Source organism: Eucyclogobius newberryi, unplaced genomic scaffold (assembly GCF_026437365.1).
Source record: "Eucyclogobius newberryi isolate DKJ021-1_F unplaced genomic scaffold, fEucNew1.0.hap1 SCAF_13, whole genome shotgun sequence".
Taxonomy (NCBI): Eukaryota; Metazoa; Chordata; class Actinopteri; order Gobiiformes; family Gobiidae; genus Eucyclogobius; species Eucyclogobius newberryi.
Window position 1 is genome coordinate 12,581,678 of NW_027315757.1, and position 26,500 is coordinate 12,608,177.

A 26,500-nucleotide genomic window follows, 5' to 3' on the forward strand; every position below is an offset into this window, starting at 1 on the left:
CTCGGAAGGGGATGAGTCTGTCTACAGGCGCGAGGTGGACCGGCTGGTGTCCTGGTGCAGCGGTAACAACCTGGAGTTCAACGCCCAGAATACAATGGAGATCGTGGACTTCCAAGCTGCCAGCGGAGATGATGGTGCAGTTCTACACGGCCATCAGTGAGTCCATCCTCACCTCCTCCTTCACCGTGTGGTACTCTGGAGCCACAGCCAGGGACAAACAGAGACTACAGTGCATGGTGTGCCCTGCTGAGAAGGTGATCAGCTGCAGACTTCCATCTCTGCAGGACCTCTACGTCTCCAGGGCTCTGGGACGAGCAGGGCGGATCACAGCTGACCCTTCTCACCCTGGACATGAACTATTTGAGCCACTCCCCTCAGGCAGGAGGCCACTCCCCTCAGGCAGGAGGCCACTCCCCTCAGGCAGGAGGCCACTCCCCTCAGGCAGGAGGCTACGGTCCATCAGGACCAGAACACTTTTTAAACACTCACTTTAACCATAATTGAATCACTCTCTGCACTGTTCACTTTCTGCACTACATATGTATATCTGTACAAATGTAAATGTGTGTACACATTAAGCCTATTTTTATTTATATTTTTATTCTTATTTTTTTTAACTGATAGCTTAATGTTATGACTTATTAATTGTTCATTTTTCTACTGTTTTGTGTTGCCTCGATCACTAAGACAAGTTCCTATGTTTGTGAATTTTCTTCATTGACTATTCTGATTCTGATTCTGATTCTAAAAGAATTTCCCCTTCAGGGATGTATAAAATTATCTCTGATTCTGATTCTGAAGCTTGTTGAAGCTTAAACACTTTGTTAAGTTCTTCTTTAAAAAGCTCTTCTATTTGTGTGCCAATAGAAAGAAATTCAGGGTCATTCTGCAAAAAACAGAAACATTTTATTGAACAGACTCCTGAGAGAATAGGAACTTCTAAATGAAAGACTTACCCGGTTATATGAGGCACAGTTCATGAAGATGAGCTGGATATCGGACACAAACTCGCCCACTGTTTTGTATCTGTTCCTCTGGAGTTTGTCTGCGACCTGGTCAAAGCACATGGGTGTCGAGATCACACTGGTGTATTGTGGAATGTGACATGGGTCTGATTTAAAGATGCAGTCCTCATCTGCCCTGTAGAGGGTCAGCAGCAGGTACTGACAGTGCTGTGGACACAGGGGGCACACATGGGGAAGACCATGGTAGGACTAGTTAGTACATGTAAAGCAGTGAGAAATGTGCAGTCTTCTGACCTGCATGTGAGCTGAGATCAAACTGGACATGGCCACTTCCTTCTCCAGCACTGGATACAGGTTCAGTGTATTGATTAACACACACAGAGTGCAATACCATTCTCTGTCATCACTGCCCACAGACAAGATCAGCAAGAGCAGCATTAGTTCTGAACCATCATGTGATGAATGGCACATGGAACTTACTCTAAAATGACATCTAGAATGTGTGGAAGGTGACATTTCTGATGGAAGGAGCGAGGGCACTTATCACACTCCACCAGTGTTTCTTCTTCTGTTCCTTCTCTGTAACAGATCCAACACTCATCGTCGTTCTTCTCATTGTCCTGCAGGTGCACACACATACTCTAATGCGTTAAGACAATTGTTGGCATTGTAAGCTATAAATAATTCAATGAGCCAAGTCTAATGGCAGAAACACAGGGTTTGTACATGTGCCTGAAATGTAAAGAAACAATTGTATTTCATGTTGTGTTGTGCTTGAGGAGGACAATGCAGGACAATCCTGTAGTTTTGGCCATATTGGCTGTGCAAAAGAATAAGTTGCTAAAGCAACATTGTTGATTTGATAGTCAACTTACCAGTTCAGCACTATTTGGAACACACAAGTTGCAATTACACAGCAGTGAGTGAATCTCCAAAACCTTTTCCTGCAATAGACATATTGTTGTATTGATAAACAATCTTCTTCAGACTAACAAATCCTGTGACTCTCTCATCTTTTCACCTTCTTTTGAGTTGCAGCAATAAAAGAAACAATGAGCTTTACAAGCTCCTGATGCAGGGAAGAACACTCACCTGTAAGAGCTCTCCGAGTGGCTTTCCTTCACACCTGATGTCTTTCTTCCATGAACTATCAGTCTGGTATGAGACCTCCCTCACAAAGTCCACTGGGGTCATCCAGCGGGTCTCAGTGCGGATGCTCCGCCCACGTGTGCCTGGTGGTTCAATGCACTGTCAGCTAAGTCAGAGAAAAACCTAACAAATACAGACTATGACTCAAAGCATTACCTGAGGCAAAGCGTTTAGTGTGGAGTAAACCACTAATATCCTCACACACCACTTTGAGCACTATGTTTGGCCTGTTTATTGTTACTGACGGCAACGGAGCAAGACCATTGTCATCCTCTTGTTCTTCTGGAGTCAACAGATCTGTAGAATTTTAACAGAAATGTAAAAAAATATATATACAACCTATAATGTACAATAGGAACAAGAGCTCAACCAGCACCTGTTGAGTCTGAGGAACTTTCTGGGCTCGTTGAATCTTTGCCATCATCTTCAACCTCTGACACTGTAAAGATTAGTTTTATAGCAAGATTTCATGAGCTGACCACTGCACATGACAACTTTTGAATTAGTGTGTATTTTATGACCCACAAACCTGTTGCGGTTTCCTCAGAGGGAAAAAGATGCTTCTTGGCCTTACAAGAGTACAGAGGTAATGGTCATTCATCCAAAGTTAACACTATAATTGTATATTATTATATGTATACTCAAAATCACCTTTGAGGCTCTTTTGTATCCTCTACACTTCAGGTGTCCTTCCTACAAAACAATAGAATTACGTCTTAAACCGCTTAAGGCAGATGCTTTGGTTAATGGTTTTGTAATAAAATAGTACTTGTAAAAGTGTTTCCAGTGGTGTTCCATTACAGTGGATGCTTAATTTCCAGTTCTTATACCTTTCCTTCCCTGCATGTCGTTCAAATTCACAGGGAGTGTACCACTGCTTGTCCTTCAGAATGCACTTTTCCCCTAAAACAAAACAGCATTTCATCATTTGAAGCAAACAAAAATAAAAAATAATATGACATAAACTATTGATCCTACGGTAAAACTGACAGAAAACTAACACCAGTTGCAGCAACGTGCGTAAAGATTCAGGAGACAAATATGTGACAGGTGGATGTTCTGTTCCATCGACTTGCAGAATATTCCTGGCCTAGACCTCTACACAATATGTATGGTTCAACACCTCTGGCCAGCCTGTCCCGGTTCAGGGTGCCCGTCATCTCTCCACAGGTCACTAGCAGTTGGACTTTAAAAATGTCCCATGTCCAGATATCTCCTTTTTCTCCCCTCTTCAGCGGAGTGCCTGTGTAAAGATGAACATCACATGAGTAATGGGCTCTTGTAACTGAAAACACTATAGTAAGAGCGAGAATTACTGTAGCACAATCTTTTGGGTCTCTTTCTTAAACGTGGAGTGACTTGGGCAGAAGTAGATGGCTGCTCGTCGTCGTGGTCATCATCATCATCAATTGCATTTTTCCTCTTTTTTCGGTTTTTTGATCCAACTTTCTTCACTTCCAACTGGGAATGGATGATATATGGATGAACGCCACACATTTATAGTATTTTTACGTCTAATTAGCTCATTTATTATAGAAAATGACTTTATTTTCTAACATATGTCGGTGTAATCCCTCATTCGTCCAGGCGTGTTCCATAGTAGAAAAAGCTTCAGTTGTAGTCATCTGGACTCAGTTTGAAAAAGTAGACGTTTCGACTCTCATCCAAGAGTCATTTTCAATAACAGAATTTAGGTCGAGAACTCCGATATTAATACTGTTCTGTGGTAAGACCCGCCCATTGGGAGGAGCCTTCCTGAAGTAGAAAGAGTTGTTGGTTTCAACAGAAACTCCCCCCTTGTATCTACCGAGCTAGCCTATTCAGAATCTTAATGGGCTATTAGAATCCTCTTTGTCTTTGTGAGACCCTGGCTCAACCACCCCGAGTACCTGATTAGCATCTAAATGTCCTGGTCCTGGTCCTTTACCTTTCCAGGGGTTCAGAATCCCATTATAAATAACAGGAAGATTAAACCTAAGCCCTCCATTTCTGTTTAAAGAAGGTCTTTCTTTTTTAACAAAAATAGCTTCCTTGACTCCTCTTTCAAACCATCTTTTCTCCTGCTTAAAACCTTCACCTCACCGTCTTCAAACGAGTGATTAGAGGCTTCAAGGTGGAGATGCACGGCGCTCTGAGGTCCTGAACTTGTATTTCTTCTGTGCTGATAAAGCCTCTTGTGTAGAGGCTGTTTCGTCTCACCTATGTAACGTTCTTTACAGCTTTCTTCACTGCATTGGATCGAATAAACTACATTGCTCTGTTTTTGAGTCGGCAACTTGTCCTTAGGGTGAACCAGTTTTTGTCTTAAAGTGTTTCCTGGTTTAAAATAAACAGGGACTTCGTGTTGTCTAAAAATTCTCTGCAGTTTTTCCGACAGGCCAGACACATAAGGGATAGAAACACCCTTCCTTCTCTGTTCAGTTTCCCTTTTGTCCTGCTTCTTGGTTCTCTTCACTCTGTTGAGAGCCCAAGCGGGGTAACCACAGGCTGAGAGGGCATTTCGGACATGTTTTTCCTCTTTCTTCTTGCCCTCTGAGCTGGTGGGCACACCTTGAGCTCTGTGTTGTAAGGTTCTGATCACCCCCAGCTTGTGCTGTAGTGGGTGGTTGGAACCAAAGAGCAGATACTGGTCCGTGTGTGTAGGTTTCCTATATACGTCTATTTGGAGTTTCCCGTCCTCTCCTCTGATCGTGGAACAATCAAGAAAGGCCAAGCGATTCTCCTTAGCGTCTTCTCTTGTAAACCTGATATGTGGGTCCACCGCATTGATGTGATCAGAGAAGGTTTCCAGCTCTTGTTCCTTGATTGTTACAAAAGTATCATCGACATAGCGGAGCCACAGTTTTGGGGCTATGCCTGAGAAAGAGGCCAGTGCCTTCTTCTCAAAGTGCTCCATGTACAGGTTGGCCACTATGGGAGAGACGGGCGAGCCCATGGCACAGCCATGAATCTGTCTGTAAAATTGTCCCCGGAATTGAAAGTAAGTGGTGTTCAGACAGATGTCCAACAGTTTACATATGTGTTCAGGTGTCAGTTTGGTCCTTTCCTGTAGGGTGGTGTCTTCCTGCAGTCTGATCCTCACTGCTGCTACTGCATCAGAGGTCGGGATGCAGGTGAACAGGGACACCACATCATATGAAACCATGAGGTCATCTGGGTCCAGTTGGAGATGTTTCACCTCCTTTTTTTGTGTATTTTGGAAGGCCATAAATGCAAGGCATGGCTTCACCAGGATACAGTCTGTAATACAGAGGCCGGTCTTGAAAAGAGATCCGACCAGTGGTTACAAGAAGAAAGTGATAGACTGTTTACAAAGGCTGGAAAAAGAGGAAGTGATAGACCGGCCTCTGTATTACAGACTGTATCCTGGTGAAGCCATGCCTTGCATTTATGGCCTTCCAAAAATACACAAAAAGGAGGTGCCACTCAGACCCATAGTGTGCAGCACAGATTCCATCACTTACAATGTGGCCAAGCATTTAACAACTATATTGGCTCCGCTTGTGGGGAATTCGGAACATCATGTGGAAAACACGCACAACTTTGTGGATAAAGTGAAACATCTCCAACTGGACCCAGATGACCTCATGGTTTCATATGATGTTGTGTCCCTGTTCACCTGCATCCCGACCACTGATGCAGTAGCAGCAGTGAGGATCAGACTGCAGGAAGACACCACCCTACAGGAAAGGACCAAACTGACACCTGAACACATATGTAAACTGTTGGACATCTGTCTGAACACCACTTACTTTCAATTCCGGGGACAATTTTACAGACAGATTCATGGCTGTGCCATGGGCTCGCCCGTCTCTCCCATAGTGGCCAACCTGTACATGGAGCACTTTGAGAAGAAGGCACTGTCCTCATTCTCAGGCATAGCCCCAAAACTGTGGCTCCGCTATGTCGATGATACTTTTGTAACAATCAAGAAACAAGAGCTGGAAACCTTCTCTGATCACATCAATGCGGTGGACCCACATATCAGGTTTACAAGAGAAGACGCTAAGGAGAATCGCTTGGCCTTTCTTGATTGTTCCACGATCAGAGGAGAGGACGGGAAACTCCAAATAGAAGTATATAGGAAACCTACACACACGGACCAGTATCTGCTCTTTGGTTCCAACCACCCACTACAGCACAAGCTGGGTGTGATCAGAACCTTACAACACAGAGCTCAAGGTGTGCCCACCAGCTCAGAGGGCAAGAAGAAAGAGGAAAAACATGTCCGAAATGCCCTCTCAGCCTGTGGTTACCCCGCTTGGGCTCTCAACAGAGTGAAGAGAACCAAGAAGCAGGACAAAAGGGAAACTGAACAGAGAAGGAAGGGTGTTTCTATCCCTTATGTCTCTGGCCTGTCGGAAAAACTGCAGAGAATTTTTAGACAACACGAAGTCCCTGTTTATTTTAAACCAGGAAACACTTTAAGACAAAAACTGGTTCACCCAAAGGACAAATTGCCGACTCAAAAACAGAGCAATGTAGTTTATTCGATCCAATGCAGTGAAGAAAGCTGTAAAGAACGTTACATAGGTGAGACAAAACAGCCTCTACACAAGAGGCTTTATCAGCACAGAAGAAATACAAGTTCAGGACCTCAGAGTGCCGTGCATCTCCATCTTGAAGCCTCTAATCACTCGTTTGAAGACGGTGAGGTGAAGGTTTTAAGCAGGGAGAAAAGATGGTTTGAAAGAGGAGTCAAGGAAGCTATTTTTGTTAAAAAAGAAAGACCTTCTTTAAACAGAAATGGAGGGCTTAGGTTTAATCTTCCTGTTATTTATAATGGGATTCTGAACCCCTGGAAAGGTAGAGGACCAGGACCAGGACATTCGGATGCTAATCAGGTACTCAGGGTGGTTGAGCCAGGGTCTCACAAAGACAAAGAGGATTCTAATAGCCCATTAAGATTCTGAATAGGCTAGCTCGGTAGATACAAGGGGGGAGTTTCTGTTGAAACCAACAACTCTTTCTACTTCAGGAAGGCTCCTCCCAATGGGCGGGTCTTACCACAGAACAGTATTAATATCGGAGTTCTCGACCTAAATTCTGTTATTGACAATGACTCTTGGATGAGAGTCGAAACGTCTACTTTTTCAAACTGAGTCCAGATGACTACAACTGAAGCTTTTTCTACTATTTATTTTCTAACGTTGCACAGATCTGAATTCCCCAAAAGCTATTCTGATATTATGGTATAAAGGATTTACAGACGATACCTCTTCTTCCAGCTTGTCGTTTCTTTCTGTTTCACTCTTCTGGTTGTCCACGGCCTCCAACAGTTCAATCTCACGTGCGTAAGAACCTGCCGGTAAAACAAATACATCGTAAAAACCAGCTACAGATCACAACATGGTCAGCAGAGGAGCAGTGTCTGACCGTCAAACAGACTGTTCCGGAGCTGTCGGAGGGTGGGGTATTTGTTCAAGATGGTCTCCCTGAACACACACCTCCAGAAGAGCTGGATGTGCTGTGAACGCTCTGTTTCTATAAAGTCCAGAAGATTGTACACGGCGCTCCTGATCTTCTCTTTACCTCTCATGCGGCTTATCTTCTACACAGGAAAATACACACAAATCACGGTCAATAACAAATCTGATCAAATTCCATTCACGGTTTTGTAAAGTAGTCTGTCGAAACGGTCTGGCTGGTCATGTTTTTAATCATGTTTTAAGTGTAACAACATTCAATAACAATGACAAGATTCACTCACTCAGAACTGTATTTGGATTGGTTAATAATGCTTGCCTCTTGCGTTTGAGGCTTTAGCACAGGAAATGTCTTTTTTCACTTGTCTCTAGTTTTAAGCTTTTTTAGATCAGTTTTGCAGTTTACAATGTACAAAATGTGAAATAATGATCTATGTATGTTACAGTTTACACAATATGTTCTGATGGCTTTAAATGTACTCATGGGATTTCCTAAACAGAATTGTATAGATTTAAATATCTAGGCGATCTAACTCCATGTGGTGCTCTCAGATAAAATAGTTTTGATAAGAACTTGTTCTCTAAAGCAGTGGTTCTCAACCTTTTCCACTCACGACCCCCATTATACGGTTGACAAAAAAATAAGACGACCCACAGTAGCCTTATTTCTAACCATTGATTTGATTTTCAGGGCATAGATCCAGATAAACCCTCTGAATAGGCCCGACACAGGTATGGTCCTATAAATATGTTTATCTAATCTGTTATTATCGTTGTATATAGAATAATCTATGATATTTTCTTGTTTTTTTTATTGGTGACTTGAGTCAGACAGAGGCTTAGGTGGTAATGAATGAAAGAGAACATAAAGCACCTGACCAATGTCTGAGAGTTTGGATGGTAACACTTGCTTTTGGGTAAGAATGATTTTGCTGAGCGAAACGTTTGTTTAGGAAAATAGAAATTCTGTTCAATATTTTATGAGCTTGAAAAAAACAATTTGGGAAAAAACAAGTATGTTTTATGTGGATTGGCCTCATGGACACAGATAGTTTACATTAACTATGTAAAAAGACCAGCAATTTATAATTTAACAGAAATTCTACCGTCATTACTTATTCTGAAGTCCTGATATTGTTTTATTGTGTTGGAGGTGGTTAAATATTAATTACTGGGCCTGTATGCTGTTTAAATAGGCTTAACTTATTCTTTCAAGTGAAATAAAACCAAACTGCCCAGGTAAATAAATCAGAGACGCGCCCGGGACATTTTGGCGCTCTTTTGAATCCTGACGCGTACTTTGAGTGCACTAGACGCGCGGGACCCTCCGTCCTGTTCTAGTCCCGTCCCGACCGAGACCGAGCCATGAACTCACCGAGTGTTCCTCCTTGGAGATCAGGCTGAAGTCCCGGAGCTGGCTCACAAACGTCTGCGGGTTGTCCATGCACGACAGCTCGGTTTTTTTGAGGTGGAGGAAGCGCAGCAGCGTCTCGTTCTCCAGAAAATCCAGAGGATCCACCATTTTTGGGATCACAACAGTCACGTCCCGAGCAGATGGGATGGAAGCCTCCAAAACACATTCATACACGAGTATAATTCAGTCCGATCAGGGCCAGTGCACGAGGCGTGTGTATCCTTGTGTGTCCAGGATCTAGTGACCTGTGACGTGTGGAAAGTGAAAGTAAAACATAGTTTTTGGGGAAGACTGAACAGCAGAGGGCGCTGTGGTAACGGGACACACTTATAAGCCTAACTAAACGTTTTCAATTATTATTATTTTTTTTATTGAAAAATAACCCGTTTGCATGTTTCAGTTGGTCCACTAAAATAGCTTTAATAAAACAGAATCAAACTGAACATATGGCCTATTTCCAGACATTCATTTATCAGTTGATGTGTTTCAATTATGTAGCTTGTTGAAGCATCATAGTCTGCAATCCTAGGCCTGTAATCAATTATTGTAGTTTATATTATTAATAATCTATTGCATGTATACCAAAGACATACCAAAAAACTGCACTACACGTTTAAAAACACTGCACAAGTGAATTTCCAGGCTGCAAATTACTCAGAAGAAAGCGATTTTGCTGAACCAGTAAATAGTTTATTACTCAAGTTTAATTTGGCTTACTCTTCCCTCCAAACTCAGGTATATCACACCACAACAACCCACAACATTATGTAATAGTTTTGAAAGTATCACAACTACTATAACTTAGGTTTGACTTTCCAGGTTACCTGACTTAGGAGCTATTGAAAAGAATCCTTGATTTTTGACGCAAAATATTCCTTCAAAATCTACAAAGGGTTAATTTGAAAAAGTAAAAGGTGTGCGTGATACCTGGACACCACAACTACTACAATAACTTGGGTTTGACTTTCTAGGTTACCTGATTTAGGAGCTATTGAAAATAATCCTATTATATAACATTTTTCCCTTAAAAGTCAACAAAGGGTTATTTTTTCAGCCCAAAAGGACTATGTTATCTAGGATTAGCAACTTGGATTCAGGCTCAATGTTGCTGTATTTCATTTATTTTTTCATATAAATATGTTGGATATTTTTTAAGATAACACATTTTTAAACAAACGATACTTAAGAGGCGCTCAAAGCGGCACTTGAGCGCGCAGCTCCCCGGGCCGAGCTACTGCAGGCGGGGCTCACTCAGAGGAAGCTCCCGCTCTTGTTGCAGAGGCGAATGTCCAACATCCAACGTGAAACTAACTTCACCGCGGTCTGTTTGTCTCCTATTTGGCCATAACTCTTACTAACAACCACATTGTAAACAAGAGACAAAATCACACAACGATTATGATTTGACAAATAATTACGCCTGAAAACACTTTTGTTTTCTTACATGATTGTTTGGAGTGTCATAAAAAGTTTCTTTCCCTCTGCCGTTGGACATTCATGAACACTGCCTAAGCACTTTGCACTAATTGCACTCAGGTCACTTCTATTGCACTACATAACTTTATATTTTATATTTTATAATAGTATGTACATATCTTGCCGTTTCTGTATAATAATGTTTAATGTTTGTTGTCTGTGCTGCACCGAATCACCAGGACCTAAATTCCTATGTTTGTGAATTTTTGTTCATCGACAAATGGCAATAAACCCTTTTCTGATTCTGTCCGTCACATTTTCTGCTTTCTACCTCATCACCCGGTCACCTGGTCACCCGGTCACCTGGTCACCTCGTCACCCCGTCACCTCGTTACACCTCGTCACCTCGTCACCCCGTCACCTCGTTACACCTAGACCTCGTCACCTCTCTACCTCGTCACCCCGTCACCTCGTTACACCTCGACCTCGTCTCCTCTCCACCTTGTCCCCTCCTCACCTCGTCCCCTTGTCACCTCTCTACCTCATCACCTCGTCCCCCCGTCACCTCGGCAACTCGTCACCTCTCTACCTCGTCACCCCGTCACCTCTCTACCTCGTCACCCCGTCACCTCTCTACCTCGTCCCCTCATCACCCCATCCCCTTGTCACCTCGTCACCCCTTCACCTCGTCACCTCGTTACCTTGTCACCTCGTTCCCTCCACCGCTCTCTCCAATCAGCTGATGTGGAGATGACCCAAAATCATTTTCTCCTCGGCCCCAAAGACAACTCCTTCTTGGGTCTGACTCTGGGTCAACGGTCAAAGATGAGCAGCTCCTGTTTTTCCATGGTGGGGGCGTGGCTTGGCTTCTTAGCCCCTCCCTCTGGTGATTCCCTGTGTCGGATGAAGCTGGATTCACCTGCTCTGAGTTCATCCGACGCTGAAGACGCTTCTGCCTCACTGTGAGTACAGCTCCTGATTTATGTCAGATTTATATTTCAACTCTTCACTTTGCATGGGCCATGACCAAAATATGAAACTTTAAACTTGGATGTTATTAGTTAGAAAGGTGCAGGTCCTTCAGGACATTTCTGCTTTGTTCATCACTTATTTTTATAAGTTTAATTTAAGTTTGAGCTGAAGAATAAATGTAAAATACATGTTTTTGATTCCTGCCTGTTGACCCTCTCTTGTCCGCTTGTTGCCCCTCTCTTGCCCCCTTGTTGCCCCTCTCTTGCCCCCTTGTTGCCCTTCTCTTGCCCCCTTGTTGCCCCTCTCTTGCCCCCTTGTTGCCCCTCTCTTGCCCCCTTGTTGCCCTTCTCTTGCCCCCTTGTTGCCCCTCTCTTGCCCCCTTGTTGCCCCTCTCTTGCCTCCTTATTGCCCCCTTGTTGCCCCTCTCTTGCCCCCTTGTTGCCCCTCTCTTGCCCCCTTGTTGCCCCTCTCTTGCCCCCTTGTTGCCCTCTGGTTGCCCCTCTCTTGCCTCCTTATTGCCCCCTTGTTGCCCCTCTCTTGCCCCCTTGTTGCCCCTCTCTTGCCCCCTTGTTGCCCCCTTGTGGCCCCTCTGCTGTTGTTTGGGGCTAAACTCTAGGCTCGGCTGGGCATTGCTCCTTTTAAGGACGCGTCCCGTCTCGTTCTGCTAAAAACGCTGTGGCTCTGTAGATTTCGGTTGGTGTTTTGGAGGTTCAGGAGTGACTGGTGGTGCGTTCAGGGGCCCTGCTGGTGGTGCGTTCAGGGGGCCTGCTGGTGCATTCAGGGGCTCTACTGGTGGTGCGTTCAGTGGCCCTGCTGGTGCATTCAGGGGCTCTACTGGTGGTGCGTTCAGGAGCCGTGCTGGTGGTGCGTTCAGGGGCCCTGCTGGTGGTGCGTTCAGGGGCCCTGTTGGTGTTGCGTTCAGGAGCGACTGGTGGTGCGTTCAGGGGCCCTGCTGGTGCGTTCAGGGGCCCTGTGCTTCTCCAAACATGGTCATTGCGGCAAGCGAGGAGCACATCTGCTGCGCTGTTGTCTCCACTCTGATTTTCCTCTTGTTTGCGCTGGTTTTCCTCTTTCACGATGCGTTCATGGGTCCTGCTGGTGCGTCCAGGGGCCCTGCTGGTGCGTCCAGGGGCCCTGCTGGTGCGTCCAGGGGCCCTGCTGGTGCGTCCAGGGGCCCTGCTGGTGCGTCCAGGGGCCCTGCTGGTGCCCCTGGTGCTTTGTGTTTTTGGTTCTTTCTCACGTTTGAATGATTCTTCACGTCTCATTCTCCAATGATGAAAAGATGAAAAGGTTTTTGGATAAAAGATTAAATGGTTTTAAGCTTCACTTTCTCCGCTCGTTCCGGCTGAAGGCTCGGGAATGTGAGGGCTAAACTACTCAATATATGTTGTTTTCTTTTGTTGTTATTTTTAGTCTTTCTCTTGCATTTTTGTTTCCGATTAACTGATTTTTTACTTTTCCTGTTGCTCTTTCTTAATCTGCTTCTGCTGTGCGACAGTGTTTCCCAACCAGGGGTACAGGGACCAGTCATCTGCACATCCTTAAGAATGTTTTAGATGATTTTGGACATTAAAATCATTAAAAGAAGAACATTTTATACTATTAGCTCAAGCCAATTGAGATCGCAATAAAATATGAACCATTATGAACTAAGTTAGGCATTTACAGTGTAATGGGGATGCGACTAATCAATTTAAATTATTTATTGTCAAATGTATAATTCATAATCTTCTTTGGAGCTACAGGGAATACAGCTTTGTAAATATTCGTATTATTATTCATTATAATTATTATTATTATTATCATCATTATTATTATTATTATCATTGATATTATCATTATCATTATTATTGTTATTAATTAATTATGTTATTAATCATTATGTTCATATGTTTTAGCTCTGGTCCATCGTCTCTCGTCTGTGGCAGGATTGACCTTCCCAACATGGCCGACAGCAACGACAGTAAGTTCCTGTTTCTACAGAACGACTTCAGAAACATGGGCGTGGCTCAGGCCGACTGGGCCGCCAAGAAGATGGTGTGGATCCCGTCTGAGAGAGAAGGGTTCCAGTGTGCCAGCGTGAAGGAGGCTCCTGAAGGCCAGCAGGTAAAGAACATCTAGAATCTATAATAACATTTATAATACCATGAAGGAGGAGCAGGGCCAGCAGGTAGAGATCATGACATAATGACATGATAACATGATAATATGATAATATGATTATATGATAATATAATAACATAACATGATAATATGATAATATGATACTATAATAACATGATAATATGATACTATAATAACATGATAATATGATAATATGATACTATAATAACATGATAATATGATACTATAATAACATGATAATATGATAATATGATACTATAATAACATGATAATATGATACTATAATAACATGATAATATGACGACATAATAACATGATAATATGATAATATGATAACTTAATAACATGATATTATAATAACATGATAACTTAATAAAATGATATTATAATAACATGATAACATGATAATATAATAACATGATAATATAACAACATGATAATATGATATGATAATATAATGACATGATAACATGATAATATAATAATATGATAATATTATAATATAATAACATGATAACATGATAATATAATAACATAATGACAGGTTTTGGTGTTTGTGTGACATTTTGGTGTTTGTGTGACAGGCTTTGGTGTTTGTGTGACAGATTTTGGTGTTTGTGTGACAGGCTTTGGTGTTTGTGTGACAGGCTTTGGTGTTTGTGTGACAGGCTTTGGTGTTTGCGTGACAGATTTTGGTGTTTGTGTGACAGGCTTTGGTGTTTGCGTGACAGGTTTTGGTGTTTGTGTGACAGGTTTTGGTGGAGCTGTCAAACGGGCAGAAGATCACCGTGAGCAAAGACGATGTGCAGAAGATGAACCCTCCAAAGTTCAGTAAAGTGGAGGACATGGCGGCGCTGACCTTCCTGAACGAGGCCTCGGTTCTGCACAACCTGAAGGAGCGATACTTCTCCAGCCTCATCTACGTAAGAAGGAGACAAACGTTTTACTGAAGGAAAGATAATTCTCTTTGAAGGAAAAATAATAAATCCAGTTGTAGTTTATTTTCAGAAATACATGGGATTCTTGTATTGATCACAGTGTATTTTACTTTTATCTCAGAATTATCAGAACCCTGATGTTAAAACACTTGTTTACCAAAACCTTGTAAAATGTACCGTATTTTACGGACTATGAGTCGCATTTTTTGGGTACATTTATTTGCTAAAATCTCAGACCAAGGACAGACATTTCATCTTGAAATGCAGTTTAAAATAATAACAGATGAGAGAACATGGTGAATAGGTGTACGTATGCTAACGCTAACACCTTCAGCTACATGAGGCACAGACAGAACTGTGGTAAGTGTCTGGTATGTTAACGTAACATAATAACAGTTATTCAGATAACTATAGCATAAAGAACATGCTAACAAGTTTACCAAAGCATCAGTTTTACCCCAAATCACTAAATCCATTGAATTCTTCTTCCTCTGTGTCACTTCTAAACAACTCCACAAACTCCAGAGGTAGAGGAAGTGCAGATTCTTCTTCTGCGTCGCTTAGAGCCTAGAGCGCCCTCTTGTGGTTGTCATGTGAAAATAATGAAGAATGTCACATAAGTCGCTCTGGCCAAAACTATGACAAAAGGTATGAATAATAATATGTTGCAACAAGTATTTATTCTCAAATGAGGAACAAAAGGCTTATTATTATTCATTACTTGTAATGTTTAATTCAAAAGCCACAAAACAAGTGGCTTTGTCTGAGTTTTAAAGGGCAAAACAAGCTCCCACATGATGCAGGAAATAATTTATAGTTTTCATAGTTTGCTCTGGTCAAAGTAATGATGTAACTGAGATAAAAGCTGCAGCAGCTGGAGGTCACATGGAGGTCACTTCAGAGGTTCAGCTCGTGCTCTTCTTTTGGCCCTTTTTAGGTCGGACTGAGCTCTGCGTTTATTATTATCGCAGACCGTTTTGGGGGTAAAAGTCTGCGGTGTTTGTGTGGCGCCGGAGCGGATGAGCCAGCCTTATAAGAGCAGAGAACGCCGAGAGGCAGGTCGTGTTTGAAGATGAAGCTCGAGCAGAAGCGTGTCGGGAACGGCCCAAACTTAACCAGCCACGACCGGGATTTATGAGATGACGGACAGGAGACGACAGGACAGGAGGGAATTAGCTGAATTTATTCAGCTTTTTTACCGCTTAAATGAGCAGTTTCTCGTCATCTTCAGTGTGCAAAGCTGTCATAGAGTGAACGAACACAATCTCAAGTTCTTCGGTGTTCATTTTGGGTCCGATAAATCAGAACTTATTTATTCTTGTAGATAGTTTCTCGAGCTCTTCTGGCTCCGGGCGTGTTCTCAACTGTAGTTCAGATCCCGGGTTGTCATGGTGACCACAGTCTCCTCTCCGCAGACCTACTCCGGCCTGTTCTGCGTGGTGGTCAACCCGTACAAGATGCTGCCCATTTACTCGGAGAAGATCATTGAGATGTACAAGGGAAAGAAGCGGCACGAGGTCCCGCCGCACATCTACTCCATCACCGACAACGCCTACCGCAACATGATGCAAGGTGCCACACCCGACCTTTGACCTTTGACCTTTGTCCATCCACAGACATGCAGCGACCAGCAGGAGAAAAACTGTAAAAAGGATCTGCACTGTAAAAAGTCACACATAAGTTACACTTAAATCTATATTTTAATCCAACTGGACAGAGACACTTTGAAGTTCTGAGGCTTGAACTGTCTGAACGGAATATAAAATAACCTCATGTTGTTAAAGTGTAACTAGAAAAGTTTAGTAGTTTTAACTGATAAATGTGAGCTGATTTAAAGTAAAGGTTTTAGTTTAATTTCTGCTTCTAAGATGAGTTAACAAACTTTAACTCATAATAATGACACAATTGATAAAACAACTCAAACATTGACCTTTGACCTAAAGAAAGTTTTCATATTGTATTAAATAAAGAAATAAGTCACATTTTCTTGTTAGAACATTCACACCAATGTTTATTACAGTGAGTCATAATTTATGCATAAGAACATGTTTATTAAACATGAATATATTTAAGATGTACACTGTCATATATTTGTATTGATCAAATTATGAATATTGCTGTTACAGTCTTTCATTACGGGGAATTAACCAAATAAAAAATACATTAATAACTAATTAAAAACAAAGCAGAGTTTTCCAGATGATTCCAGTCTTTATGTCTTGTATAAATACTTCACCTGGAGACGTCTATGTGTTTATAAAAGTGCTTTTGTCGCTAAGCTAATGCTAATGCTAATGCTAATGCTAACATACAATAATGTTAAATAACTGCACAAACTGAACTAACCAAAAACATTCTATGAACTTTGATCAGGTTTGTGTGTTTTATATTTAAGCTAATGTGTGTTAGCCTTTAGCTCTGAGACAAAAACACTTTATAAACGCGGAGGTTTCCTCTGTGACATTTACAAGACGTAAAAGTCTGAACCTGCTGCAGTGATTATCACTCTGGAACTCACTCTGTCACTGCTTTTATTTGAGACTAAAAGGGCCCATGGTTTATCTTAATGACCTGATAAATAAAACCTTTGTGTTCAATTAAAATGTGTAAAATGTCAATTCTGTCATTTACTTGAAATTCAACTTCACAAACAGATCCACATTTAGAAACTCTAGAGAAAGAAGTCAAAGTCACACTTTGGAGGAATCTGTGAGCGCGACCTTACAAGGACGCCTCAGATATTTATAGACTCTAATCTGCCTCCGACCACCCCTGACCACCCCTGACCACCCCTGACCACCCCTGACCACCTCTGACCACTCTTCTCTTTTATGACTTAAATTGTTTTTAATTAGTTAATTTTATTGTATTTCTGTTTCTGTAATTTATTTGTGATTTGAATGCATTTTTCCTGTTGTGTGAAGAACTTTGAATTGCCTTGTGTATGAAATGTGCTCTACAAATAAACTTGCCTTGCCTTGACCACCCCTGACCACCTCTGACCACCCCTGACCACACCTGACCGCCCCTGACCACCTCTGACCACCCCTGACCACCTCTGACCTCTGACCGCCCCTGACCACCTCTTACCACCCCTGACCACCTCTGCCCACCCCTGACTGCCTATGACCGCCCCTGACCGCCCCTGACCACCTCTGACCGCTCTGATTCAAACTGTTTTTCTTCCACAGATCGAGAAGACCAGTCCATTCTCTGCACGTGAGTTACACCAACACTGCAGCTGGTCAGGTGCTGCTGCAGCTGGTCAGGTGCTGCTGGAGCTGGTCAGGTGCTGCTGCAGCTGGTCAGATGCTGCTGGAGCTGGTCAGGTGCTGCTGGAGCTGGTCAGGTGCTGCTGGAGCTGGTCAGATGCTGCTGCAGCTGGTGTCAGGTGCTGCTGCAGCTGGTCAGGTGCTGCTGCAGCTGGTCAGATGCTGCTGGAGCTGGTCAGGTGCTGCTGGAGCTGGTCAGGTGCTGCTGGAGCTGGTCAGATGCTGCTGCAGCTGGTGTCAGGTGCTGCTGCAGCTGGTCAGATGCTGCTGCAGCTGGTCAGATGCTGCTGCAGCTGGTGTCAGGTGTTGCTGCAGCTGGTCAGATGCTGCTGCAGCTGGTCAGGTGCTGCTGCAGCTGGTGTCAGGTGCTGCTGCAGCTGGTCAGATGCTGCTGCAGCTGGTCAGGTGCTGCTGCAGCTGGTGTCAGGTGCTGCTGCAGCTGGTCAGGTGCTGCTGCAGCTGGTGTCAGGTGCTGCTGCAGCTGGTCAGATGCTGCTGCAGCTGGTCAGGTGCTGCTGCAGCTGGTCAGATGCTGCTGCAGCTGGTGTCAGGTGCTGCTGCAGCTGGTCAGGTGCTGCTGCAGCTGATCAAATGCTGCTGCAGCTGGTCAGATGCTGCTGCAGCTGGTCAGGTGCTGCTGCAGCTGGTCAGATGCTGCTGCAGCTGATCAGGTGCTGCTGCAGCTGGTCAGATGCTGCTGCAGCTGGTCAGATGCTGCTGCAGCTGGTCAGGTGCTGCTGCAGCTGGTCAGGTGCTGCTGCAGCTGGTCAGATCCTTGGTCAGATGTTAGACCTCTGCTCAGAGTCTCAGATCATGACTCCAACATTTTATAACACAGAACTTCAGAAGGTTAAATGTGCATGATGAAACCTCTGAGGGTCAGGGGTCAGAGTCGGGGATCAGTGTCAGGGGTCAGTGCTAGGGGTCAATGTTAGGGGTCAGTGTCAGGGGTCAGCAGGGGTCACACAGACGTTGACCCTGCGGCTCTTTTGTGTCCAGAGGCGAGTCGGGAGCAGGAAAAACAGAAAACACAAAGAAGGTGATTCAGTATCTGGCGGTCATCGCCTCGTCTCACAAAGGGAAGAAGGACGCCAACGTGAGTGACCTGTGCCCCGCCTTAAGAACACGCTTCAGAACACGCCTCAGAACACGCTTCAGGACACGCCTCAGGACACGCCTCAGGACACGCCTCAGGACACGCCTCAGAACACGCCTCAGAACACGCCTCAGGACACGCCTCAGGACACGCCTCAGAACACGCCTCAGAACACGCCTCAGAACACGCTTCAGGACACACCTCAGGACACGCCTCAGGACACGCCTCAGAACACGCCTCAGAACACGCCTCAGGACATGCCTCAGAACACGCTTCAGAACACGCCTCAGGACACGCCTCAGGACACGCCTCAGAACACGCCTCAGAACACGCCTCAGGACATGCCTCAGAACACGCCTCAGAACACGCTTCAGGACACACCTCAGGACACGCCTCAGGACACGCCTCAGAACACGCCTCAGAACACGCCTCAGGACATGCCTCAGAACACGCTTCAGAACACGCCTCAGAACACGCCTCAGAACACGCTTCAGAACACGCTTCAGAACATTAAGAACAAGCTTCAGAACGCGCCTCAGAACATGCTTAAGAACATGCTTCAGAACACGCCTCAGAACACGCCTCAGAACACGCTTCAGAACACGCGTCAGAACGTTAAGAACACGCTTTAGAACATTAAGAACACGCTTTAGAACATTAAGAACACACTTAAGAACATGCCTCAGAACATTCAGAACATGCTTCAGAACATTCAGAACACGCTTCAGAACATTAAGAACACGCTTCAGAACACGGATCAGAACATGTTTCAGAACATGCTTCAGAACATTAAGAACATGCTTCAGAACACGCTTCAGAACATTCAGAACACGCTTCAGAACATTAAGAACATGCCTCAGAACATTCAGAACACGCCTCAGAACATTATGAACACGCTTCAGAACACGCTTCAGAACACGCTTCAGAACAAGCTTCAGAACATTAAGAAGACGCTTCGGAACACGCCTCAGAACATGTTTCAGAACATGCTTCAGAACATTAAGAACATGCTTCAGAACACGCTTCAGAACATTCAGAACACGCTTCAGAACATTAAGAACATGCCTCAGAACATTCAGAACACGCTTCAGAACATTAACAACATGCCTAAGAACATTAAGAACACACCTCAGAACATTATGAACACGCTTCAGAACACGCCCGAGAACACGCTTAAAAACATGCTTCAGAACACGCTTCAGAACACGCGTCAGAACATTAAGAACACGCTTTAGAACATTAAGAACACACTTAAGAACATGCTTCAGAACATTCAGAACACGCTTCAGAACATTAAGAACACGCTTCAGAACACGCCTCAGAACATGTTTCAGAACATGCTTCAGAACATTAAGAACATGCTTCAGAACACGCTTCAGAACATTCAGAACACGCTTCAGAACATTAAGAACATGCCTCAGAACATTCAGAACACGCCTCAGAACATTACGAACACGCTTCAGAACACCCCTCAGAACATTCAGAACACGCTTCAGAACACGCCTCAGAACAATCAGAACACGCTTCAGAACACTCTTCAGAACACGCTTCAGAACATTAAGAATACGCTTCAGAACACGCCTTAGAACATGTTTCAGAACATGCTTCAGAACATTAAGAACATGCTTCAGAACACACTTCAGAACATTCAGAACACGCTTCAGAACATTAAGAACATGCCTCAGAACATTCAGAACACGCTTCAGAACACGCCTCAGAACATGTTTCAGAACATGCTTCAGAACATTAAGAACATGCTTCAGAACACACTTCAGAACATTCAGAACACGCTTCAGAACATTAAGAACATGCCTCAAAACATTCAGAACACGCTTCAGAACATTAAGAACATGCCTCAGAACATTCAGAACACACCTCAGAACATTATGAACACGCTTCAGAACACGCCTCAGAACATTATGAACACGCTTCAGAACACGCCTCAGAACATTATGAACACGCTTCAGAACACGCTTCAGAACATTAAGAACATGCTTCAGAACACACTTCAGAACATTCAGAACACGCTTCAGAACATTAAGAACATGCCTCAGAACATTCAGAACACGCTTCAGAACACGCCTCAGAACATGTTTCAGAACATGCTTCAGAACATTAAGAACATGCTTCAGAACACACTTCAGAACATTCAGAACACGCTTCAGAACATTAAGAACATGCCTCAGAACATTCAGAACACACCTCAGAACATTATGAACACGCTTCAGAACACGCCTCAGAACATTATGAACACGCTTCAGAACACGCTTCAGAACATTAAGAACACGCTTCAGAGACATGTTCTTAACATGTCTGTGTTTTTCAGCTTCAAGCTGGATCTCTGGCTTTTGTGAGTATTAAACATAAAGAATATTTTACATAAAATACTTTTATATCCCGGATAAATACATGATAAATACGATATATATATATATATATATGTATATATATATATATATAAATACAGTATATATATATGTATATATATATATATATATATATATATATATAAATACAGTATATATATATGTATACAGGATATATATATGTGTATACAGGATATATATATATATATATATATATATATATATATATATATATATATATATATATATATATATATGATCTCCTGTCCTCCCATGTGGGAGCCTTGTCCTTGATGTACTAATGGATCTTACTAATGGATGGTCATGTGCACTCTTTGTTTTTACCTTTTATAAAATGACATGATATACCTGTACTGCTCTGCCATGTCCTGCAGGGGGAGCTGGAGAAACAGCTTCTCCAGGCCAATCCCATCCTGGAGGCCTTCGGAAACGCCAAGACCATCAAGAACGACAACTCCTCCAGATTTGTAATGATTCAATTGCGTTTATTCTTTGAACCTTCACCAACATTTGACCAGTCGACTGACCTAAGCATCCGGTCAGTCGACTGATCAAACTGTTATTTCTATTGTACATGAGACTTAGAAATACATAAACAAATAAAGGTCGAGACGAGTGTTTTATTGTGAAAATCTGATTTATTTTGACATTTGACCTGCTGTGTTCAGGGGAAGTTCATCAAGCTGAACTTCGACGTGACCGGCTTCATCGTGGGCGCCAACATCGACACATGTATCCGCCCGAAAGAGCCTGAAAGAGTCTGAAAGAGCCTGAAAGAGTCTGAAAGAGTTTGAAAGAGCCTGAAAGAGCCTGAAAGAGTTTGAAAGAGTTTGAAAGAGTCTGAAAGAGTTTGAAAGAGCCTGAAAGAGTTTGAAAGAGCCTGAAAGAGCCTGAAAGAGTTTGAAAGAGTTTGAAAGAGCCTGAAAGAGTCTGAAAGAGTCTGAAAGAGTCTGAAAGAGTTTGAAAGAGCCTGAAAGAGTTTGAAAGAGCCTGAAAGAGTTTGAAAGAGCCTGAAAGAGTTTGAAAGAGTTTGAAAGAGTTTGAAAGAGCCTGAAAGAGTCTGAAAGAGTCTGAAAGAGTCTGAAAGAGTTTGAAAGAGCCTGAAAGAGTTTGAAAGAGTTTGAAAGAGCCTGAAAGAGTCTGAAAGAGTTTGAAAGAGCCTGAAAGAGTCTGAAAGAGTCTGAAAGAGTTTGAAAGAGCCTGAAAGAGTTTGAAAGAGCCTGAAAGAGCCTGAAAGAGTTTGAAAGAGTTTGAAAGAGCCTGAAAGAGTCTGAAAGAGTCTGAAAGAGTCTGAAAGAGTTTGAAAGAGCCTGAAAGAGTCTGAAAGAGTCTGAAAGAGTTTGAAAGAGCCTGAAAGAGTTTGAAAGAGCCTGAAAGAGCCTGAAAGAGTTTGAAAGAGTTTGAAAGAGTTTGAAAGAGCCTGAAAGAGTCTGAAAGAGTCTGAAAGAGTCTGAAAGAGTTTGAAAGAGCCTGAAAGAGTCTGAAAGAGTCTGAAAGAGTTTGAAAGAGCCTGAAAGAGCCTGAAAGAGTCTGAAAGAGTCTGAAAGAGCCTGAAAGAGTTTGAAAGAGCCTGAAAGAGCCTGAAAGAGTCTGAAAGAGCCCGAAAGAGTCTGAAAGAGTCTGAAAGAGTTTGAAAGAGTCTGAAAGAGCCTGAAAGAGTCTGAAAGAGCCCGAAAGAGTCTGAAAGAGTCTGAAAGAGTCTCAAAGAGTCTCAAAGAGTTTGAAAGAGTCTGAAAGAGCCTGAAAGAGTCTGAAAGAGCCCGAAAGAGTCTGAAAGAGTCTGAAAGAGTCTGAAAGAGTTTGAAAGAGTTTGAAAGAGTCTGAAAGAGCCCAAAAGAGCCTGAAAGAGCCTGAAAGAGTCTGAAAGAGTCTGAGAGAGCCTGAAAGAGCCTGAAAGAGCCTGAAAGAGCCTGAAAGAGTCTGAAAGAGTCTGAAAGAGTTTGAAAGAGCCTGAAAGAGCCTGAAAGAGTCTGAAAGAGTCTGAAAGAGCCTGAAAGAGTTTGAAAGAGCCTGAAAGAGCCTGAAAGAGTCTGAAAGAGCCCGAAAGAGTCTGAAAGAGTCTGAAAGAGTTTGAAAGAGTCTGAAAGAGCCTGAAAGAGTCTGAAAGAGCCCGAAAGAGTCTGAAAGAGTCTGAAAGAGTCTCAAAGAGTCTCAAAGAGTTTGAAAGAGTCTGAAAGAGCCTGAAAGAGTCTGAAAGAGCCCGAAAGAGTCTGAAAGAGTCTGAAAGAGTTTGAAAGAGTTTGAAAGAGTCTGAAAGAGCCCAAAAGAGCCTGAAAGAGCCTGAAAGAGTCTGAAAGAGTCTGAGAGAGCCTGAAAGAGCCTGAAAGAGCCTGAAAGAGCCTGAAAGAGTCTGAAAGAGTCTGAGAGAGCCCGAAAGAAGAGACTGAAAGTGTCAGAAAGAGATTCATTTTGATGCAAAGCCACGTTTGATTGTGTTTTCTGAACATGCAACTCTCAGATTTACTGGAAAAGTCGCGGTGCATTCGCCAGGCCCGAACTGAGAGGGCCTTTCACATCTTCTACTACATGGTGGCAGGAGCCAAGGACAAGCTGAGAGGTCAGTGACAGGAGCGCTGAGAGATCAGTGACAGGAGCGAAGGACAAGCTGAGAGGTCAGTGACAGGAGCGCTGAGAGGTCAGTGACAGGAGCGAAGGACAAGCTGAGAGGTCAGTGACAGGAGCGCTGAGAGATCAGTGACAGGAGCGAAGGACAAGCTGAGAGGTCAGTGACAGGAGCGCTGAGAGGTCAGTGACAGGAGCGAAGGACAAGCTGAGAGGTCAGTGACAGGAGCGCTGAGAGGTCAGTGACAGGAGCGAAGGACAAGCTGAGAGGTCAGTGACAGGAGCGAAGGACAAGCTGAGAGGTCAGTGACAGGAGCGAAGGACAAGCTGAGAGATCAGTGACAGGAGCGAAGGACAAGCTGAGAGGTCAGTGACAGGAGCGCTGAGAGGTCAGTGACAGGAGCGAAGGACAAGCTGAGAGGTCAGTGACAGGAGCGCTGAGAGATCAGTGACAGGAGCGAAGGACAAGCTGAGAGGTCAGTGACAGGAGCGCTGAGAGGTCAGTGACAGGAGCGAAGGACAAGCTGAGAGGTCAGTGACAGGAGCGAAGGACAAGCTGAGAGATCAGTGACAGGAGCGAAGGACAAGCTGAGAAATCAGTGACAGGAGCGAAGGACAAGCTGAGAAATCAGTGACAGGAGCGAAGGACAAGCTGAGAGGATCTTTATGACTTTGAATATTCAAAGTGTCTATGTCTATGTGTAAATGAGGCGTTGGGAAGGAGACACAATCTTGCGACCTCTGAAAGGACTGTATAATTCCTGAATATATATTCCTCAATCTTCCCAGGTTGTCCGGCCAGAACAAAGAAGGACGTCAGCTTTACATATCACTATTTATTAAATACTTGTGGGTGTATAAAGGAGTTGTTGTTGTTGTTGTTGTTGTTGTTGTTGTTGTTGTTGTTGTTGATTGTTTTGGAGTTGTTGATGGTTTTGGTTTCTACAATACAAAAGTAAAGTACAGTGAATGATGGATAAATAACAAACACAATAATGCAATGAATATGGACAGATGTACATAGAATACAGCTATTATTAAAAGTGTTTGTCCTGCAGTGTCCGGCCTTGTGTAGTAGTTCTGTGTTTGTGCAGTTGAATGTTCTTCTGGTGTCTGCTGCAGCAGTTCTGTGTTTGTGCAGTTGAATGTTCTTCTGGTGTCTGCTGCAATAGTTCTGTGTTGTGCAGTTGAATGTTCTTCTGGTGTCTGCTGCAGTAGTTCTGTGTTTGTGTAGTTGAATGTTCTTCTGGTGTCTGCTGCAGTAGTTCTGTGTTGTGCAGTTGAATGTTCTTCTGGTGTCTGCTGCAGTAGTTCTGTGTTGTGCAGTTGAATGTTCTTCTGGTGTCTGCTGCAGCAGTTCTGTGTTTGTGCAGTTGAATGTTCTTCTGGTGTCTGCTGCAGCAGTTCTGTGTTTGTGCAGTTGAATGTTCTTCTGGTGTCTGCTGCAGTAGTTCTGTGTTTGTGCAGTTGAATGTTCTGGTGTCTGCTACAGTACTTCTGTGTTTGTGCAGTTGAATGTTCTTCTGGTGTCTGCTGCAGCAGTTCTGTGTTTCTTGCAGTTGAATGTTCTTCTGGTGTCTGCTGCAGTAGTTCTGTGTTGTGCAGTTGAATGTTCTTCTGGTGTCTGCTGCAGCAGTTCTGTGTTTGTGCAGTTGAATGTTCTTCTGGTGTCTGCTGCAGTAGTTCTGTGTTTGTGCAGTTGAATGTTCTTCTGGTGTCTGCTGCAGCAGTTCTGTGTTTCTTGCAGTTGAATGTTCTTCTGGTGTCTGCTGCAGTAGTTCTGTGTTTGTGCAGTTGAATGTTCTTCTGGTGTCTGCTGCAGTAGTTCTGTGTTTCTTGCAGTTGAATGTTCTTCTGGTGTCTGCTGCAGTAGTTCTGTGTTTCTTGCAGTTGAATGTTCTTCTGGTGTCTGCTGCAGAGGAGCTTCTGCTGGAGGCCTTCAGCAGTTACCGCTTCCTGGTGGAGGGTCACGTGGAGCTGCCGGGGCAAGAGGACGACGAGATGTTCATAGAGACTCTGGAGGCGATGGAGATCATGGGCTTCACTGAGGACGAGAGGATCGGTGCAGACACTTCACTCCAGGATCCAAGATAGGTTTATGTCTCACACACTTTGACTTTGGCGTTGTTCTCACAGGGATGATGAAGGTGGTGTCCACCGTGCTCCAACTGGGGAACATCACGTTTGAGAAAGAGAGAAGCAGCGAACAAGCCACGATGCCCGATGACACGGGTAAAGCTTTTGTCATGACTTTTGCACCGGGTTTAGAGAGTATTATCTTTTAAAGAATAGTGTTCATCAAACTCAAATATGCTCCATAAACAATCCTCAGACATAGAGAGAGAGATTCTGAATTAATTTTGTGTAAAATTCCTCTGTTTTTCTCTGCAGCGGCTCAGAAAGTGTGCCACCTGCAGGGCATTAATGTCACTGACTTCACCCGCGCCATCCTCACGCCCAGAATCAAAGTGGGACGAGAAGTGGTGCAGAAAGCCCAGAGCAAGCAGCAGGTCAAGATATTACAACAGTTATAACAGTTATATATAATGTATCCATTATAAAGGAGGAACCATAATGCACTATAAAAGACCTAAGACAAGGCCCACCAGGGCCCCACCCAGGGTCCACCCAGGGCCCCAGGTCCACCCAGGGCCCACTCTTTGCTCTAACCCAAAGGTAAATCCTGTCCCTTTGTCCCACCGTCAGAAGGTGCATCAGCCCCTCACAGAGTCCTTTTCTAACACTAAAGCATCAACGTTTCAGGTCAAGAATGTGAACA

At 43.6% G+C, this 26,500-nt stretch overlaps 2 protein-coding genes across 3 annotated transcripts in view; one reads left to right on the forward strand and one right to left on the reverse strand.

The window, feature by feature from the left end:
* Positions 1-175: 175 nt before the first annotated feature.
* Positions 176-9,162, reverse strand: LOC140358019 (uncharacterized). The gene is made up of 16 exons (XM_072442650.1): positions 8,916-9,162; positions 7,491-7,665; positions 7,331-7,416; positions 3,431-3,575; positions 3,238-3,357; positions 2,884-3,017; positions 2,766-2,807; positions 2,644-2,683; positions 2,491-2,553; positions 2,271-2,411; positions 2,058-2,197; positions 1,841-1,909; positions 1,446-1,585; positions 1,260-1,371; positions 957-1,172; positions 176-886 (listed from the first exon to the last, which is right to left on the reverse strand). The coding sequence occupies exons 1-16, from the start codon at positions 9,060-9,062 to the stop codon at positions 722-724; spliced, it is 1,935 nt and encodes a 644-aa protein (XP_072298751.1). The 5' UTR covers positions 9,063-9,162; the 3' UTR covers positions 176-721.
* Positions 9,163-13,240: 4,078 nt separating this feature from the next.
* The window catches only part of LOC140358017 (uncharacterized), a 54,514-nt gene continuing 41,254 nt past the window's right edge, over positions 13,241-26,500 (forward strand). Inside the window, exons 1-12 of one of the 2 annotated variants that reach the window (XM_072442648.1) lie at positions 13,241-13,448; positions 14,219-14,389; positions 15,820-15,976; positions 17,596-17,623; positions 18,676-18,772; positions 21,099-21,122; positions 21,534-21,626; positions 21,828-21,891; positions 23,618-23,716; positions 25,640-25,783; positions 25,858-25,953; positions 26,113-26,231. In XM_072442648.1, the coding sequence (XP_072298749.1) occupies positions 13,287-13,448; positions 14,219-14,389; positions 15,820-15,976; positions 17,596-17,623; positions 18,676-18,772; positions 21,099-21,122; positions 21,534-21,626; positions 21,828-21,891; positions 23,618-23,716; positions 25,640-25,783; positions 25,858-25,953; positions 26,113-26,231 (1,254 nt within the window). In that variant the 5' untranslated portion in view covers positions 13,241-13,286. Of the gene's footprint in view, positions 13,449-13,495; positions 13,513-14,218; positions 14,390-15,819; positions 15,977-17,595; positions 17,624-18,675; positions 18,773-21,098; positions 21,123-21,533; positions 21,627-21,827; positions 21,892-23,617; positions 23,717-25,639; positions 25,784-25,857; positions 25,954-26,112; positions 26,232-26,500 lie in introns of those variants that run through there. The other variant, XM_072442647.1, reaches the window with a different exon arrangement.